Below are 17,406 nucleotides of genomic sequence, written 5' to 3'. Positions count from 1 at the left end.
TTGAAAAAGATCAAAATCATTGTCTGTTACAGGGTGAACTCCCTTTTCTGGGAAAACAAAAACAATCCTGTGCATCACGGTGAGCAAACCTCCACCCCGCGGTGTGACTCACCAAGCTCGTCTGGTTTCGCCGTCTCGAGGCGTGGCAATGAGACGTGCAGGTGCATTACGCACACACACACACACACACACACACACACACACGCACACACCTGTGCACACCGTGTTGCCGGTATGACCCGGTAGGGGCGCGGCAGGAACCGTGGTGTCATTTTACATCACGTGACCCACCAGGGTGCGGTGTCGCGGATCCTATCGCGATATCACCGCGGAGAGGCGCAATTACAGCGGCGAATGCGCGAAATCTGCAGGTGAAAATCCTCCATTTGACAAGCACAACGTCCAAAATTCACTTTTAGGTGTTAAATGAAATGGTAATGGGTGTTTTTTTCGGGTGTTTTGAAGCGAGTTCCTAACAGCGGGCCGAGTCGAGTCGAGTCCCGCCGAGTCGAGCCGAACGGCGGCAGGGTGGGGTCGCCGGGGGAGGGGGCGGGGCCTTAAAGGGGGCGTGGCCTAGACTCGTTCCACTCACTTTTGTTCAGAGGACTCTCGGACAGCGCGAGCCACTGGAAGCACGCACGAGCTCGAACAGCAAACGACGCGACCCGGAGGCGCGCGTGGGTGTTTCGAACAGGTAGGAAAAGCCACACACACGCGTGGAGAGGCGTCTCGTCGGGTCACGTCACGGCTAGTCACGCCGGACCTTTTGTCTCCTGTTTGTTCGGGGTTTTTCGCCCACGGCGTGGGGTGAGTTTCGCCCACGTTCGCCGATACTTTTTGCGCCCTCCTGCCCTCGCGTACCTGGCGCGCGCGCCAGCTCATTTCCGCATGCCTTAACCTGAGCTCACGCAGCGCGAATTCTTTTTCACACTCCCGAACTTTTTGTTTATATCGCGCAATTATCCCTTACTTATTTATGTACATTTATGTATTTAACTTCCTTTTTCCGGTAAGAACTTCCCCGTTTGCGGGGAAACGTCTACCCCCCCCCCCCCACACCGGGTATTGACCGGCCAGCAGTGACGTCACCTGTCAATAACCCCTCCCGAGCGCGTGCGCGCGCCCGAGACAGGTGGATTGGGATTCAAACACTGAAGGGAGAAGTTGGAATTTGCAGTTATGTATTTCCAGAACAACAGGTTAAAGAAAATCAAATAGTTGATGTGTGTGTGTGTGTGTGTACGTACGCACGCACGCCTTTGTACATACATACGTACATACGCCTATGTATGTGTGTGTTCATCTCACTCGTTTGTTTTCCAAGAGCCAGTGAACATCCCTCCTGCTTTTACCTCCCTGATGCCTGCAGGAACCTTGCTGTTTTCGGACTATTCCAGTCCAAACTGATTTGACGCTTCATGCAGTGTCAGGTCTTTTGAATCCAAAGATCATGAAGTTAGTACAGAAACAATATGTCTTTTAGAAACAGAAACAAATGGATTTTGATGTTAAGCAAATCCGCCTCGAAGTCCAAAACATTTATCCCTCTGTTGAGGGCAGGTTAGCTGGCTTCTTAAGTGTTATCTTCGAATAGACAAAAAGACCGGCGGCTTCCTGGCAGAGCTGCTGATGTCACCCGGCAGGGCGAGCGAGGTCTTGTTCGCGTACATCTGCATCATATCTCATCAAATGACGAGTCATGGCCCCGGAAAAATGGCAGTGACGTGTCCGGCAAGCTGCAGGTGCTCCCCATCTGACGGGGTGGCGGGGTTCTCTGGTCCTGCCTTGTGTGTGTGTGTGTGTGTGTGTGTGTGTGTGTGTGTCGGCACCACAAAGTTTCTCCAAAGTTGATTTCACACAGTAAATCCGCCAAAATCAGCCTTGGTTTTGTAATCGCTGGTCTCTTATCCGCTTTTCTCATTGGATCAAGCAGCGCCCGGTGTCGTCTGGAGACAAATTTATCATCTATTAGCTCTGACTCCAGAGGCGTGCAGCTTTTCATGAAGTTTGTGTTTGTGTGTTTGCCCTTGCGTGTGTGTGTTTTGCACACTAATCTAACCAAGGTGTGGTTTTAGGTGATTTTTGAGCTGAACCCTCACAACTTCTACCGCGGCACACCTCACTAGACTGGAGCTGGGCTAGTTGACCACGTCAGGGACATGTCTCACTCACAGACACACACACACACAGTCACCCAGTGCAGCAGACAGCACCCTAAGCTTCTCCCGTCTGCCCTCCGGGGTTATGGCGGAAGACTGGTGGGGTGGCTTTACTTACTGTAGATTTCACAGATACAGCTGTGGCGGCACGCTGATAATCCGCCGCCCCTCCAACAAGCTTAATTCCCTGGCCTACATTATCAGAGCAAGAGGCCAGGAGAGACTTCCCCGCATAAATAGGTCTACACTTTTCCAAGGGGATTACCGTATGGAATTCCCGTCCTCTCTTTTGTCTCGCTCCTTCTGCCGCCCCACTGACTCACCTCTCTGTCCAGCGGCGCCTGACCGAGGTCTTGGTGCACCGCAAACCCCCAACCCCCACCACCACCTCCTCGGCTTTTCTTGTCGCCATGGAGAAGGAACGCGGGAGCTAGATGAAGTTTCCGTCTTGCCTCCGCGGTGTCACCGTGAGGGTTAACTTCCAAACTAAAACTCTGTCGGACGATGTTTTTCTTTTTCGTACCCTCAGACATATTTTACACCCCCCTTCCTCCGGAGCCTTGAAGACACCAAGCAGCCCGCTCATTGTAATTGTTTCCGACCAGAAAGGAGACAGACCAAGGGGGTGGGGGGGGCTCACATCTGACACGCTGACTCGAGTTTCAGGGCGAGAAAAGTGAACCGGGCAGGTGCACGAATCCAATAAATGCATTCAATTCTACCTCTGCAGGCGACCGTTGGTCACATTGAAACTTCTTCTTCTTCACTCAGACGCTCGGCAGGCGAAAAATGGCAAAAAAATCTTACGAGCTGGTTATATTCAGGTCAGACGCGGTCCAACACGCCCACGCAGTCTTAACAGCGTGCTAGAAATAGCTGAGCCCTGCTGTTTTCTTCATGAATACATTACCGTGCAAGTTTTGTTGTACTTGCGTGTCTGTTTTCATTACGAGGGAGGGAGTGAACCAGATTCCAGCACCGACTCAGAAGACAAATGTTTCGCAGTCGGACGATTTGGCTTCTCGGGAATCAAAACCCAATGAGTATTTTCAATGCTTTTTTAAATCTCCCACCTTCCTCTTCCTCCTCTCGTAATTACACTCGTGTGAGAAAATTGGGGGACTGTGGAGGGGAAGGGAGGCAGCAAGGGTGTGGCTGAAAAAATGAGCAAGTCACAGGAGGGATGCTTGACTTCTTAGATAAACAACAACACCGTCATCTCAGATGGAAGGTAATTTTTTGGGGGGGCTCGTACACCGCAGCGGAAACCTCTTAGCATAAAACTTTTCCCCTCGCGGGCGAGCCCCCCACCACCATCCCAATCCTGTCAGCACTTTACCATACTCTCAAAACACACACACACACACACACACACACACACGTGGAAGCTTTTTCTGGATTTTGTACAAAATCAGTTGATCCCGGAAAAGAACACTATTCGTGGGGGGAAGAAAAACAGCAGAGGAGGCGAGAGACTGAAGCAGCCAAAAACACTGGAAAAATCCAAAGAAAAAAACTTTTCATTTTATAATCATCTGATTGAGTCACTAATGTGGGCAAATTCCTTTTTCTTTTTTATTTTTTTAAATTATAAATCCATGAGGCTTTTACTACCACGTCAGCAAATCCAGTCTCATGGATCTGTTTATTTATCCTCGTTAATTCTTCTTTTATTGTTGCTTATAACCTCTCTTTTTAGTTATACACAAGTAACTAAATACATTTAAAATTTATATATAAATTGAATAAAAATAAAAAAGTAGTAAAATAAAAATGTCAAAGAAAATTTAAAATATATAATATATAAGTAAGTGCATATAACATAAAAATGAAATACGATATATTCGTATTGATTTATGTATTTAGTTTTTTTTTTTTTTTTAATGACATTGTCCCTCAGACTTGGCTGGCAAGCAGGATTGCCGTCTTCAATACAAGCCCTCAGCCTGAACTAATTTAGAGTGTCATTTTGTTTTGCGCACGGAGGGAGGAAGAGAGCAAACGTTAAACTCCTTTGCTGAACTTGTTCCAGGGCAGCGTTCTCCTCCTCGGGCTCCCTTTAGACTTTGGCCCCACCCTCCTCCTCCTCCTCCTCCTTTAGCTCCCTGTCCCCCTGAAAAATTAATCATCTGTCACATCGCCTCAGTGCTGGGCTGCACATCGAAGCACGGCCCTGGCAGTTTGAGCTACGGCCACTTGTCAGGCTTTAAAAAGGCTTTTTTTTTTTTTTCCTTCTTCTTTTTGGCCACCAATCTTGGCCCGCTAAGACGCAGAGACATCTTGACGTGCCTGGGCCCGGTCACATCCAGCGGGGCCACTCGAGATCCCCCCCTCTTCTTCTTCTTCTCTTTCTTTTCACCCCGACAGCAGTGGAAGGGGACAATGCTGCCACTCTGTTCCCCTCCACCCCGACGAACAGAAGCCCCTCTGTGCAAATCGGACACTCAGTTCATCCTCCTCCTTCCTGCCATCACTTAATAACACCAAGAGGGTGGGGTCCCACCCCCCGTCCACCCCCCGTCCACCCCCCGTCCAGGCTGAAAACCCCTGGTTTGAAAACGGTTTCTGAGCTGCCGAGCTTCTTCCACAGTTATTTCTGACACCAGACGCCGCTCTGGAAGACTATCCGGGCCCCGTGAACATTCCTGCACTTCCTGCCGCCGCGTCGTTAGCTTCGGCCAGGGTCTTTGCCGAACCCGGGTTCTGAACCGCACGGCCACCGCCGCCCTTTCTCTTTAACCCACTCTCCTTGTTTATTGGTCCGGTGTAATCTGATCCAGCCGGACTCTGGGGCACCTCCTCTGCGAGCGCTCGCGTTTCCTTTGATTCACAAGCAGCTCCCGGAGGGAGTAAACATCCACACGCTCGGTTTGCACCCGACGCGCCGCCTCCCCGTCCCACTCATTAAAGCAGCCGTGCTGACAACCAGCCGATCCGGGGGCCATTATCCCTTTTTTTTTTTTTTTTTTTTTTCTCTCCCTCTGCCCGGCGCTGGCAGCGGTCGGCGGTGTTGCCGGGAACGTTTCCAGATCAACCGTGGAAGCGGGGCCGAGCACGCCGCGCCGCGTCCCAGCAAATTGAGTTTGTTTGTGTGTGTGTGCTGCTGCTGCACAAGTGCGCAACCGGCGGAACGTCATTTTGTGTTCTTTTCCTGTGGGGCCCTTGGCGTGGCCGCGGCTCTGGTCTGGATTTTATCAGCTGTCTGCCGGAGCCAGTTGACCACCCCCCACCTTCTTAAAGAGAGAGCTTTTGAGAACTTCTGTTCTTGTTGAAGTTGCCCCATGATGTGATTCATGGTGTTTGTGTACATTCATGGGAGGCGGCCCCCTCCCATGAACTGCCTCTCGCTGATCCCGAACAGCAGCGGCGTCGGTGAGTCAGATATGTTGACCGCCACTTCCTGTCATCCACCACAATAAATCCATTAGATGTGCGCCACTTCACATCTACCCGTATTGATTTATAAAGAACAGCCGTCCAGTTTAACCTCTGCTGCCTCCATTATTTGGGGGGGGTTATGCCCAAACCCAGACCCCGGGGCTCGGCTGTTTACTGGATGTCCAGAGGGCCGTGTGAGAGCTATGCATTGCATGTCAGGGGTTGTGTGTCGCCTTAGTGTGTGTGCGTGTGAGAGAGAGTGTGTGGGACTGGTTGACATGTCAAAGTAGTTGATCATGTGTGTATGCAGATGGTGCCAGAAGCGTTACAGATGTGTCGGGGGTCGGCTTAATCTGCTTTTATTTGCATGTCAGCCTAAACACATGACATTAGTAAGCCTGTTAAAACATCACGGAGCACCAGATGAAGGTATGTTTGGATGATATTGTCCTCCCACGGTCCAAAACCACTGGGTTCATTGAAGATGAATAGACTGATTCCATACGTGGGCCTGTGATTGACAGCTGGCTGGTCTGGGTTAAGCCCCCTCAAACCTCACCTTGGGATCCACTGAAACCCCTTCCCAGTGGAACAAATGCACATCGAGCTACACTTCAGACATCGAGAAGACCCGTGTAAATGTATGCAAATCCAAAATATATTCGTCTCGAGTGTTTCGGTTGATTGATTTCTGGCTTCTTATTTCTTAAATGAAAGAAAGACCTTTATTGTCACATTCAGTTATACATCAGTGAAATGTGACCGCTGCAGTTAACCCTTCATGGATGAACCATGAGCAGAAGAGGGGAGCAGTCAGGGGTTTGGTTTCTTGCTCAGCAACACTTGGACAGGCTAGGAGGAGCGGGGAATCGACCAGTCTAACCCCCTTTTTATTTTATTTCTAACACTTTTTAAAATGCGTCTCAAACCAGAAAAACATCTAAGTTGGGAATCTTTTCATCAATGGATTGTTGCACTCAGGGTGCTATATAATGGCAATGACAACAACAATAGTATCTAATAATGGGGGTCATGAGTTCAGCCTTTACTAGTTTGTTATTGTTTTTTTTTCTTAATAAAACATGTCATGACTGGATGCTTTCAAGTTGTCCTGACTGAGTTTCTTAGAACTCAAGCTTTGGTCACTTTCTGCTAAGCAACATTGTTCGCGTTCCTTTTTTTTTTTTTCCCCTACACAGGAATTAATTGATCATTTTTTTTCACCGAAATGTCAAACCAATATCGTCATCCGTTTTCTTTTTTTTCTTTTTTTCTTCAACCACCACCGAGAGCGTAATCTTAAGACTGACTTGCGAAAGTCCTGCCGGACACGTAATTTACACCCCTGCCTAACAAGCAGGGGGCTACATGACGAATGACCGTACATTAGGAGCCACACTTGAATGCCGCTGACATTTATCAGCAGCTCGCCCCCCCTTTCCCCTCCCCGTGCCTCCTCCCCTGACGGGACTAAGTCCCGCTGTGACAGAAAGCAGAGCTTAGTCAAAAAGCAAAATGTCTTTTGGTGGCTGCACAGTTAAAAAAAAAAAAAAAAAAGCAGTTTGCCCCCTCCGGCCATTAAGGTGTACTCCGCCGCACCCATTTCGCGTTTACGCCCGCTCCGACGCCGCACCCGTTGAGAGCCCTTGTGGGAAAAACACTCTTCCTCTCCCTCCCCGGCTCCGTCTGGCATTCCTGACGGAGAGGGAGGGTGAATCTGAACGTCCCCATTGAGAGCATTGACTCTCGGGAAGGAGGGGCCACACGGTGACCCGAAACTCAACGGGCTAGTTCCAGGAAACTTAAGGTTTAGGTGAGTGAGATAATGTTATTTTTTTAATTTATTATCTTTTTTAGCACCTAAACGCAGCGCGGTTTGAATCTGTCGTGTCGGTGTGGAATGTCGCGGTGGCGTCTGAGAACAACGTCCTCTCGGCGTTTCTGTTGCAACACGTTCTCTGGCAACTTTCGCTTGAGACCCGACTACTTTTATTTTAACTATGCGGGGCGTCTGCCTTCTGTTTACGTCCCAGCAGCTGTCAATTTAAAAAAAAACACACTCACACACAAAGATTTATTTATTTCCCAATCGGGAGCGGGTGTTTATCCATTTCACACATTTTATTTCTGTGGTCGATGATTGAGAAAGTGTGGGTTAAGTGCTTGTGTCATCATTTATTACTGGGAGAGAGCAAAGTCCAGGACGCCTTTCAGGGCCGAACCCTCACACCTAGGTTTTTTTTAGAAACAAAGATTTGTGCACCCAAATTGGAGTTTTTTTTTACCGAAGTAAAACACCAAATGTTTTATCCTCGGTTGTGTTCTAGCCAAAGACAGAATTTTAGAAGTAAGTAACCCTTTACAGCAAGTGAGCATAGTCTCAGACCTCAGATAGGTCAGCAGATAAAAAAAAAAAAAAAACAGTGCAGAGGTTTGGTTGCCCTGGCGATACGCCGGGGCGTGTCGTAGCGTTGCAATAGATTGCTGAACCCGCTGCCTCGCCCAGGAAAACAAAGCCTACACAAACACTGTCCTGGATTTACAGGGAGCAGGAAGGTTCTCCACCCCCGCGGGGCACGAAGCGCTCGCTCGTAGCTGTGCTCCCGACAGTGAGCCGCGTTCCTGCCGCAGCGCCACAATAAAATGATTTGGCGGACAAAAGGGTGGGTTTCCCCGCTCCGTTTATTTATCCCCGGTTCCCGAACTGATTGGCGGGATCACGTACCGAGCGGGACCTCTCGCTGTCGTACCGGATAAAATGTCAAGGCTGGGTGGATGAGTGTGTGTGTGTGTGTGTGTGGGTGGGGGGCTTTTGGAGTAACAAGGCATGTACCTGCAAGTAGAGGCAGTCCTATAGGGTCTGGTCCTGCAGGATTCGTGGCCTCTCGCGGCCAGAGCCCCTGCATACTTCAAACCAGGAGAATAAAAGAAAGAAATAGGGACTCTTTCCCCCCCCACTGACTGTTTCTGGACATCTGCATTCCAACAGTAAGGTGGTGCCCCAGGATGCAATAAAAAGAAATACATGTTGGGACCGCGGTCGACAGAGTGCCATTGTGCGGAAACTGATGCTAATGAGGAACATTTGGCATGTCTCTGGTGCGCGCTTAAATCTTACCGTACCATTCGGATGGAGGACGTCACTTCCTGTTTTGCACATCCTGATTAGAATCATCTGGCGTGGATGGGGAAGGAGGGCAGGCAGAAGTTAGGAGAAGAACACCGTAAATGGCCTCAAAGTGCCTCTGAAGAAAGGCCGGGACCTGCGGATTGTGGATTTAAAGTCATCGCCGACTCTAATCCCACCATTCTTTCTTTTTGTTCACTCCATTAATAAATCAGTGCCGACACGGGGGCAGGGCTGTTTCTCACACAGTTGTAAAATCTGCAAATCCCACCCCTCCCATGCTTGCCCTTGTGAAAGAGTGCGCGTGTATAAATTCTCTAAATAATTAGCGTAACACCACTCATGATGCAAATTCTGCAGAAATGTTACCCTGGGGTGGCGTGATGAAATAAATATTAACGGGACAAGCCCAAGGGGAGGTGGAGATGACCGTGCTCTCTACTTAAAACACCTGTTGCTAAGAGACTGATCGATGACAGCTAATTACTGCCTTGGCGTTGATGACAAGCTTCACCGTGGCAGCCAAGCGGCTCCTGGAAACTGGAGCGCGGAGCTACAGTTACTGTCCGTGCGTAAATCAAGCCGGACCGCAACTCTTAGCCTCGGGCCTCGGACGAATTTCAAATCGGAGACCCGGGTCCCGGGCAGGCTTAGACATCGGAGGTGCTGTAACTTTAAGTCCCAGCGGCCAATCTGCTGACGCAGCAGGTCGACATCTTGGCTTCAGGCCCGGACTTGTCTTATTAGTTCTAAAGAACAAAGATAAGGAAGCAAGTGTAATCATGTTGTTTAAAAAAAAAAAAAAAATCTTTTTAAGTTGTGCATCTGCTCGGACCTGTACCTCTCATGCCGCCCGGAGAAGAATCAGCATCGCGAGCTCCGGCGGTCCGCTCGGCGTCTTCATGACAGCCGAGAGATCTGGAAAAAAAAAAAAGAAAACAAGCCGCACAGTGGCTGCTTTGTACGGGCCAGACGCCGCCGGCTTTGGCACGCAGCTGAGGCTCTCTGCGATGAAGAGCGCTTCTGATGTCCCGGCCACAAAAATTGAAAGAAAAAAAAAGAAAAGAAAAGCGTCTATTTTTGGGGTTGGCAGAGAGCTGTGTCCGGATAATTTATTTCTGACGCCTCATTTTCAATTAAAGGGTGAAATTGAGGTTATAAGTTTGGGGGGGGGGGCTGCTGTGAAAGAGAAAAGCAATAGTGTTACATTCATTTAGATAGAAAGTCACTTTTTTTAATAGAATACGCCAAACTTTTAACGTCTTTAATTTAGCCACACAGTGTTGAATTTGAGTCAGCCAGTTCACCTTGATAAGTTGAAAGACAGTTAATGATAGCAGAGTGTCATTGAATCTGAACAACAAACCCGCGTAAATTAGCCGAACCGATCAGGAAATTGTATATGGGTTTGTTTATCGAGGCTACGAAACAGAATATGGGCTAAGCATGTTGTTCTTGCGGCTGATGCGGCCGATAAGCTATCGCCGCTTGGCCGACCCCGTCACACCAGCGACCCCGACGGCGGCGTTCTAGTTTGGCACAAAGGACAACGCAGAGGAACCATGTTTAACACACAGCAGCAGAGAGAGGAGCTCAGCAGTGCTCCACGGGAGGCTGGAGGAGGGCTCGGACAAAACACACCGGACCGCGAGTCTCACACAGCGTAACGGTTTCCCAATAAGTTTCCCAATAAGAAACAACAGGGCCAGAGATCGCAGGCATTTTGCGGTAGAAGTTTGACTCAGCGTCTGACACACACACACACACACACACACACGCACACAGAGTCGAAACCAGACCAGCCAGTTTGCCAACTGCCTCCATCAGCAGTAGGCTGCTCCCTCGGCAGTGTGGGTGGAGGCCCGGGGGGTGTGTGTGTGGTGGTGCTAGCATTGCGGCTAGCATTCCTGACTTACTGCTCCCGCCCTGCTGTCGCCGCTTCAAACAGGCAGCTGGCCGGGTTCAGTGGTGCCCCTGTCAGGTCGTCTCTGGATCCGCCGCTCTCGGTTAGCGTCGCTTCAAGTACCGACGTTCGGCCATCGCTCCCGTTTTATTAATTCATGCGCGTTGCAGATGCGGACCGGTGTGTATCACCTAATTGCAGCAGCATAAATGTTTAATGTCCTAATTTTGTATGTGTGTTTCAGGTTTGCTCCATCATCATAGGGATCGCTGGAAGAGAGGATGTCCATGCAAAGTAAGTCCGGCACATCCAAGTCGGCCCTCTTTGAGATAACATATAATCTGCTGCTTTCCGCGTTGGGTTCAGGTTATTCTCCAGAACTCTAAAGATGAAGCTTTTTTTTTCCAACTTCCAACTATTGTTCTCATGCTCCGACTGCACTGACGTCACTTCCTCAATTCAAAGTTCCCTCAGCATGGTTTCAGAGAAACAGTTGCGAGGTTGCGGACGGAAGAAAAGCGTGGCTGTATGAGTGCTCTCAGTATTTGCTATAACCCAGCTTAACTCTCCCCGACAGTGGGTGAGCCGGCCGGCGGCGTGGTGAAGGTGGCCGAGTGGCAGGAGACCATGTACGGCCTGGACTCGGGCATCCAGTCCGGGGCCACTACCATCAGGGAGGACGACGGAGACTACACCACCTCCAAGCACTACACCGTGACCACCACCGTCACCACAGAAGGCCCCGGTGAGTCCGACCGGCTCCGAAGTATAATCGTACAAATCGGCGATCCCCTACTTGATAGCTAATCTGTGTACATCCGGGTAGCAGATATGGAATCCCAGTACTCCATGACCAGAGCCCAGCGGGTTCGGGCGGCCATGTTCCCGGAGACCGTGGAGGAAGGCACCACCATCCTGTCCACCCAGACCGACACGTCCCAAATGACCAACGTCCAGCGGCTGGCCGAGCCCTCGCAGATGCTCAAGACCGCCATCATCCATCTGATCAACTACCAAGACGACGCTGAGCTGGCCACGCGCGCCGTGCCCGAGCTCACCAAGCTGCTCAACGACGAAGACCAGGTAACGCAGCAACCTTTCCTTTTTTTCTGTTATAGGCTTAATGAATCCTATTACAGGTGAAGGTGAATGAATAGTGTGTGTGTGTGTGTGTGTGTGTGTGCGTACGTGCTTAGGTGGTGGTCAGCAAGGCGGCGCAGATCGTCAACCAGCTGACCCGCAAGGAGGCGTCGCGGCGGGCGCTGATGCAGTCGCCCCAGATGGTGTCGGCGGTGGTGCGCGCCATGCAGAACACCAGCGACATGGAGACGGCGAAGGCCACGGCCAGCATCCTACACAACCTCTCACACCAGAGGGAGGGCCTGCTCTCCATCTTCAAGTCCGGGGGGATCCCCGCTCTGGTCCGCATGCTCAGGTACGGCGGGAACCCGTCGCCCGCGGCTCTCCGAGGCGTCTCGCCGACGGACGCGTCCTAAATTCTCGTCCCGTCTCCTCCCACCAGCTCCCCCATGGAGTCGGTGCTCTTCTATGCCATCACCACCCTGCACAACCTGCTGCTGCACCAGGAGGGGGCCAAGATGGCGGTCCGCCTGGCCGACGGCCTGCAGAGGATGGTCCCCCTGCTGAAGAAGAGCAACCCCAAGTTCCTGGCCATCACCACCGACTGCCTGCAGCTGCTCTCCTACGGCAACCAGGAGAGCAAGGTGCACGTCTGGATGTTTTATTAGCACGAGATGCTAATTTCTCTTTAAAGGGCTTTTGGTTTGAGATCCTCTGTGTTTAAGCGCGATCATCTAACCCGCAGCTCATCATCCTGGCCAACGGGGGTCCCGAGGGTCTGGTCCACATCATGAGGAACTACAGCTACGAGAAGCTGCTGTGGACCACCAGCCGCGTGCTCAAAGTCCTGTCCGTGTGCCCCAGCAACAAGCCCGCCATCGTGGAGGCCGGTACGAGTTCCAGGCTAACCAAGGAGAAGTGGGTTTTAGCCAGGGGACCATCGGACACTCTGACCTCTCTTCTGTGTGTGTGTGTGTGTGTGTGTGTGTGTGTGTGTGTGTGTGTGTGTGTGTTTGCAGGGGGGATGCAGGCTCTGGGGAAACATCTGACCGGTTCCACCCAGCGGCTGATGCAGAACTGCCTGTGGACGCTCAGGAACCTGTCCGATGCCGCCACCAAGCAGGTCCGTGGTCCTTGGGGAAGCAGGAAGTGGGCAGGGGTTCAAATTTGACACGTTTCATTTATGTTTCAATTTTTAGTGGAACCTTGACTCACAGGGACGAGTTTTACAAAATACGAGTCGCACGTTTGTTAGTTGTTGTTTTTTTTGTTTTATGGTACAAGCCAAGATCTGAGCAAGTGGGACGCACATTTGACACAGACGTCGCAAAAAATCCGAGCAACGTGTGCATTTTGTTGTCGGCGAGATACTGTAATAAAGAGTATCATCTGTTAGAAGGCAGGAGACGTTTAAGGGTATTTGGTGCAGCAGACGGCGGGAATGTCAACGGACGCTGCTAAATGATTAGCCACAAAGCGCAGCAAAAAGGGGAAGTTACATTTAGCAACATGCCGCATTAAGTGTGTAGTGAGTAAGCTAAGCTAAGCAATAGAGCACCAAATGAAATACTCAAAGTTGAATACACTTAATGAAACCAGTTTATTTCTTTACATTCTTTCCTAATATGTATTCATATTTTTGTACATTATTTGGTATTTATAACATACATTTTTCTTATAACAAAAACAGGGCTGTAACAGATTGATAGAATTTTCCACTTCTTATACAGTTATTTATAGATCACTTTACTATATTTTTCACTTTATTTACACTTTATTTTTATCTGTTTTTTAAATTTGATTTCATTTTTGCTTTATTTCTAAATTTTCTTTTAATGTATTTATAGATGTTGGATCTGCTCTGGGTTACTGCCCCGTGTTGCCTCCGATTTCCCCTCGGGGACAAATAAAGTTTCTCTGATTCTGGTTCATTTTAATCGGGAAATTTAATTTGATTTACGAGCAAATTGCGTTCCGAGCTCGGTCACGGACAAACTAAAGCCGTAAGTCAAAGTATTACTGTTCTCCAGTGTTCTCCAGGTGGCGTGTGTTTACACACGGTGTGTATCGGGTGTGTTTCAGGAGGGGATGGACAGCCTGCTGCAGGTTCTGGTCGGGCTCCTCAGCTCCGACGACATCAACATGCTCACCTGCGCCACCGGCATCCTGTCCAATCTCACCTGCAACAACGCCTACAACAAAACCCTGGTCACCCAGGGCAACGGCGTGGAGGCCCTGATCCACGCCACGCTGCGGGCCAGCGAGAAGGAGGACGTGACCGAGCCGGCCATCTGCGCCCTCCGTCACCTGACCTCGCGCCACCAGCAGGCCGAGGTGGCCCAGAACGCCGTGAGGAAGCACTACGGCATCCCCGCCATCATCAAGTCGCTGGAGCAGCCGTACTACTGGCCCGTCATCAAGGTACGGGGGTCACGGCGTCGGGAGGCGGGGCTCGTTTTGCCAGCCGGCGTCATGGTTCTTTCTCCTCTCCCCGAAGGCGGCGGTGGGCCTGATCCGCAACCTGGCTCTGTGTCCGGAGAACCAGGCCCCGCTGAAGCCCGCCATCCCCCGCCTGGTCAACCTGCTGATCAAGGCCCACCAGGACGCGCAGAAGCACGGCTCGTCCAACCAGCAGACTTACCAGGTGCGGCCGCCGCGCGCCTCTCGACGTCCCCGCAGGTTCTCCGAACAACCATTAAACTGTGCGCGTTTTCTCAGGACGGCGTGAGGATGGAGGAGATCGTGGAGGGCTGCACCGGCGCCCTGCACATCCTGGCCCGGGATCCCGTCAACAGAGCCGAGATCGCCAACCTGCAGACCATTCCCCTGTTCGTCCAGGTGAACGACTCCGGCCGAGCCGCCGCCCGCAGCCGTCACCCGAATCGCATACAGCATTATTTATATTGTTATTATTATTTTACCCGCGCCAGCTGCTGTACTCACCTGGGGACAACGTGAAGCGCGTGGCGGCCGGCGTGCTGTGCGAGCTGGCCCTGGAGAAGCAGTCGGCGGAGGCCATCAACGCCGAGGGAGCGTCCGCTCCGCTCATGGATCTTCTGCACTCTAACAACGAGGGCATTGGTAGGATGCTCACACACACACACACACGCACACACGCACACTCGCGCTTTGGTGGAGGTGTAAACAAATTAGCGCGCTGTCACTTTAACTACAGTCACCTACTATGGTAGAAAATGAGACGGTCACATGACCCTCCTGGAATCCTGCACGGCGGCCGCGACACGCGTCAACAAAAACAGATTATATCAGGTTTTTTTTTGGTCAAAAGTCACCCCTCTGCCCTCCAGCCACCTACGCCGCGGCCGTGCTGTTCCGGATCTCCGAGGACAAGAGCCCTGACATCAAGAAGAGGGTCTCGGTGGAGCTCACGCACTCGCTCTTCAAGCACGACCCCGCCGCATGGGAGATGGTGAGCGTCCCGGCAGTGTTTCGCATCACATGATCTGCGTTCAGTCTTGTCGTGACCCCTGACCCCCGCGTTCCCCTCCCTTCTCCCGCAGGCTCACAACAGCGTCCCCATGGAAGGACCCTATCCAGACGGTGAGATGGCCGCCGCTCGTTTGTTTTCTGTTTTTTGTTTCCCCCCCAAAACATGCAGATAAATCACCGCCATCAGATAAATCATCAGCCCGCCTGCTTCCTGTCTGCCCCCCCCCCGCCATCGGAGTCAGTGTCGTGTTTTTGGCTCTGATTCTCTCACTTCTCTTTCTTTCAACGCTGTGTTTTGTTTCTGCGTATTCTTAATTCAAGCCATCCCCCTCTATTATCTGTGTCTGTATCTTCTCTCTCAGGTTCTTCTTTCTACCCCCCACTGGATTTTTCTCCTTATATGGAGCTGGTATTTTCTGTCTCCTTCGCAGCAGACAGAGAATAGGATGGTTGTCTTCTCTCTCTCTAATCCCACTGTTTTGATTTCCTTTTTAAAGACACAGGAACGTCCGTAAGCGCGCGTTGAGTTGCGGCGCAGATCCGTTCTGCCGTGACGTTTTTCTTCTCCGCTCGCAGAGCTGGACGCCGGATTCCAAGGCTACGGCGGCTACCCGGGCGACATCCCCCTCGACGGCATCGACCCGAGCTTGATGCACGATGACTACGCTGCCAGCATGGCCTACGAAAGGCAACAGTACGACCCTGGCGAGCCGTATTAAAGGTGATCCTCGTCCGACCCCCGTTTGCCATGCTAAACAATTTAAGGAATTAAAAATGGAACTGGGGGGCAAAATTGCAGAGCTAAGACGCTCCCTAGTGGACAAGCTTGAGGAAGCATCACAATAACAATAATTATGGACGAACCAACATTTAAAACACATTTTCAAAAACATATTTAAAAAAAATTGTTTAAATTTTTTTTCATTTAGTTTAAAAAAATATGATATTTAATTCACTTAAATTTAAATTCACTTAAATTTTAAAACATTACCTCCTTACCTCCTGTCACTGTGACACCTCCTCTTTTTGTAGTTGTTTGTCATGGCGACAAAGTTTCATTGGCCTGAATTCAGCAGAAATATTGTTGAAAATCATCCGCCGATCATCGCTACCTACTAACTCATCCTGATGATGTCCATTCCTCCAATCACAGGTCCAGGAGGAAGTGTTGGAAAGGCTAAGGAGGGATGTGATTGGACGAACGAAGACGACCCCCCCGCCGCCGCCACCCCCAAACTTTCAGCCTGATGTAATATATGCAATTATCACTGAGTTCAGGACTCCTAATCTTAACAGGGCTCATCTATGTTTTATAGCATAATAATGCTGATTATAATGTTTTTGACAAGGCTTCAATAGGTTTCACCTTGTATAATTGTGTGTGTGAGTGTGCGTGAGTGTGCGTGTGTGTGCATGGGTGGGTGTTTTTAGGCTATCGGGTGGGGTAATCTATGCCAAAGAGATTTTATTTTGTGATGATAATCGTGTAGCTGCGTTTTTGAGAGGAGAAAGAGAGAGAGAGAGAAGAAAAGAAGGACGCATAAAAAAAAATTAAAAAGCTGGAGTCGTAGTTGAAAACACTGCCGGGGCGGCGCCACCTGCCGCTCCCGTTTCTTTTACTTAACGCCTTCTTCTCCTCGCTTCGTCAATAAAAGACTCAGCCTTTTCCCTTTAACACAGGCACGCGTCGTCTTCTTGCGGGCACTAATTGAGTTGGAGTGAACAAAGAAGGAGGAAGAGGAGGAAGGAGAGGTCGCGGGTGATTTGGAGTGTGAGGTTTTATTTTTATTTGCTTAAATCTCGGAACCTAGTTGGTGGAGAGCGGACGTCATACGTCGGCCGTCCTCCACTTCCTGTTTGGGTTTTATTGGGGCGGGAGGGGCGGGAGGGGAAGGCCGGGGCTACAGCTGGAGAATCACTACTGACAGGGAACTTTGTCTTTCTACTTAATAAAGAGTTTTTACTGAAATGTTGTTTAATAAAAATAAAGGCTCTATTCAGAAGTGTATGGGTGAGTTGTCTTTTAATTTATATGGCCGGGCATTTAAAATATGTTATTTTGCTCTTTAAATTTTCTTTTTTTAATTCTAGAATAAATTTCAGTTATGTCTAAAGAAGAACAATGACAGAATCATTAACTGTAAATTGAGATGTTGAATATCAGATTTCCTATATAGGTAAATCCTATATAGGTTCCTATAAGATAAATTTTATTGATTTGTGATATTTACTAACTTAATTAGACCGACCAACAGCAACCTTGACTAATACATTAAGAACTACATGAATGGTTAATAAAGCAAATAAAT

General features: G+C 50.0%; 1 protein-coding gene across 2 annotated transcripts; it reads left to right on the top strand.

The window, feature by feature from the left end:
• The first annotated feature begins 587 nt into the window (after window positions 1–587).
• Window positions 588–17,100, top strand: jupa (junction plakoglobin a). Of its 2 annotated transcripts, none has more exons than XM_086142458.1 (16): window positions 588–694; window positions 10,812–10,861; window positions 11,145–11,312; window positions 11,397–11,650; window positions 11,764–12,002; window positions 12,090–12,291; window positions 12,393–12,537; window positions 12,667–12,770; window positions 13,730–14,068; window positions 14,145–14,291; window positions 14,366–14,485; window positions 14,578–14,728; window positions 14,956–15,077; window positions 15,169–15,208; window positions 15,674–15,818; window positions 16,251–17,100. In XM_086142458.1, the coding sequence occupies exons 2-15, from the start codon at window positions 10,849–10,851 to the stop codon at window positions 15,814–15,816; spliced, it is 2,187 nt and encodes a 728-aa protein (XP_085998584.1). In that variant the 5' UTR covers window positions 588–694; window positions 10,812–10,848; the 3' UTR covers window positions 15,817–15,818; window positions 16,251–17,100. The 2 variants fall into 2 exon arrangements, with proteins under 2 accessions (XP_085998584.1, XP_085998586.1); XM_086142460.1 differs by lacking the exon at window positions 588–694 and adding an exon at window positions 7,213–7,350.
• The last annotated feature ends 306 nt before the right edge of the window (window positions 17,101–17,406 follow it).

This window comes from Fistularia commersonii, chromosome 35 (assembly GCF_037954325.1).
Source record: "Fistularia commersonii isolate RoL2024-O1a breed Wild chromosome 35, RoL_Fcom_v1.0, whole genome shotgun sequence".
Classification (NCBI taxonomy): Eukaryota; Metazoa; Chordata; class Actinopteri; order Syngnathiformes; family Fistulariidae; genus Fistularia; species Fistularia commersonii.
The sequence above is the reverse complement of the archived record's forward strand: the minus strand, read 5'-3'. Positions and strand labels throughout refer to the sequence as shown.

Coding starts and splice junctions, on each gene's coding strand:
- jupa (XM_086142458.1), top strand. Junction 14,069..14,144: donor ACTACTGGCCCGTCATCAAG/GTACGGGGGTCA, acceptor CTCTCCCCGAAG/GCGGCGGTGGGCCTGATCCG. Junction 15,209..15,673: donor GGAAGGACCCTATCCAGACG/GTGAGATGGCCG, acceptor CTCCGCTCGCAG/AGCTGGACGCCGGATTCCAA.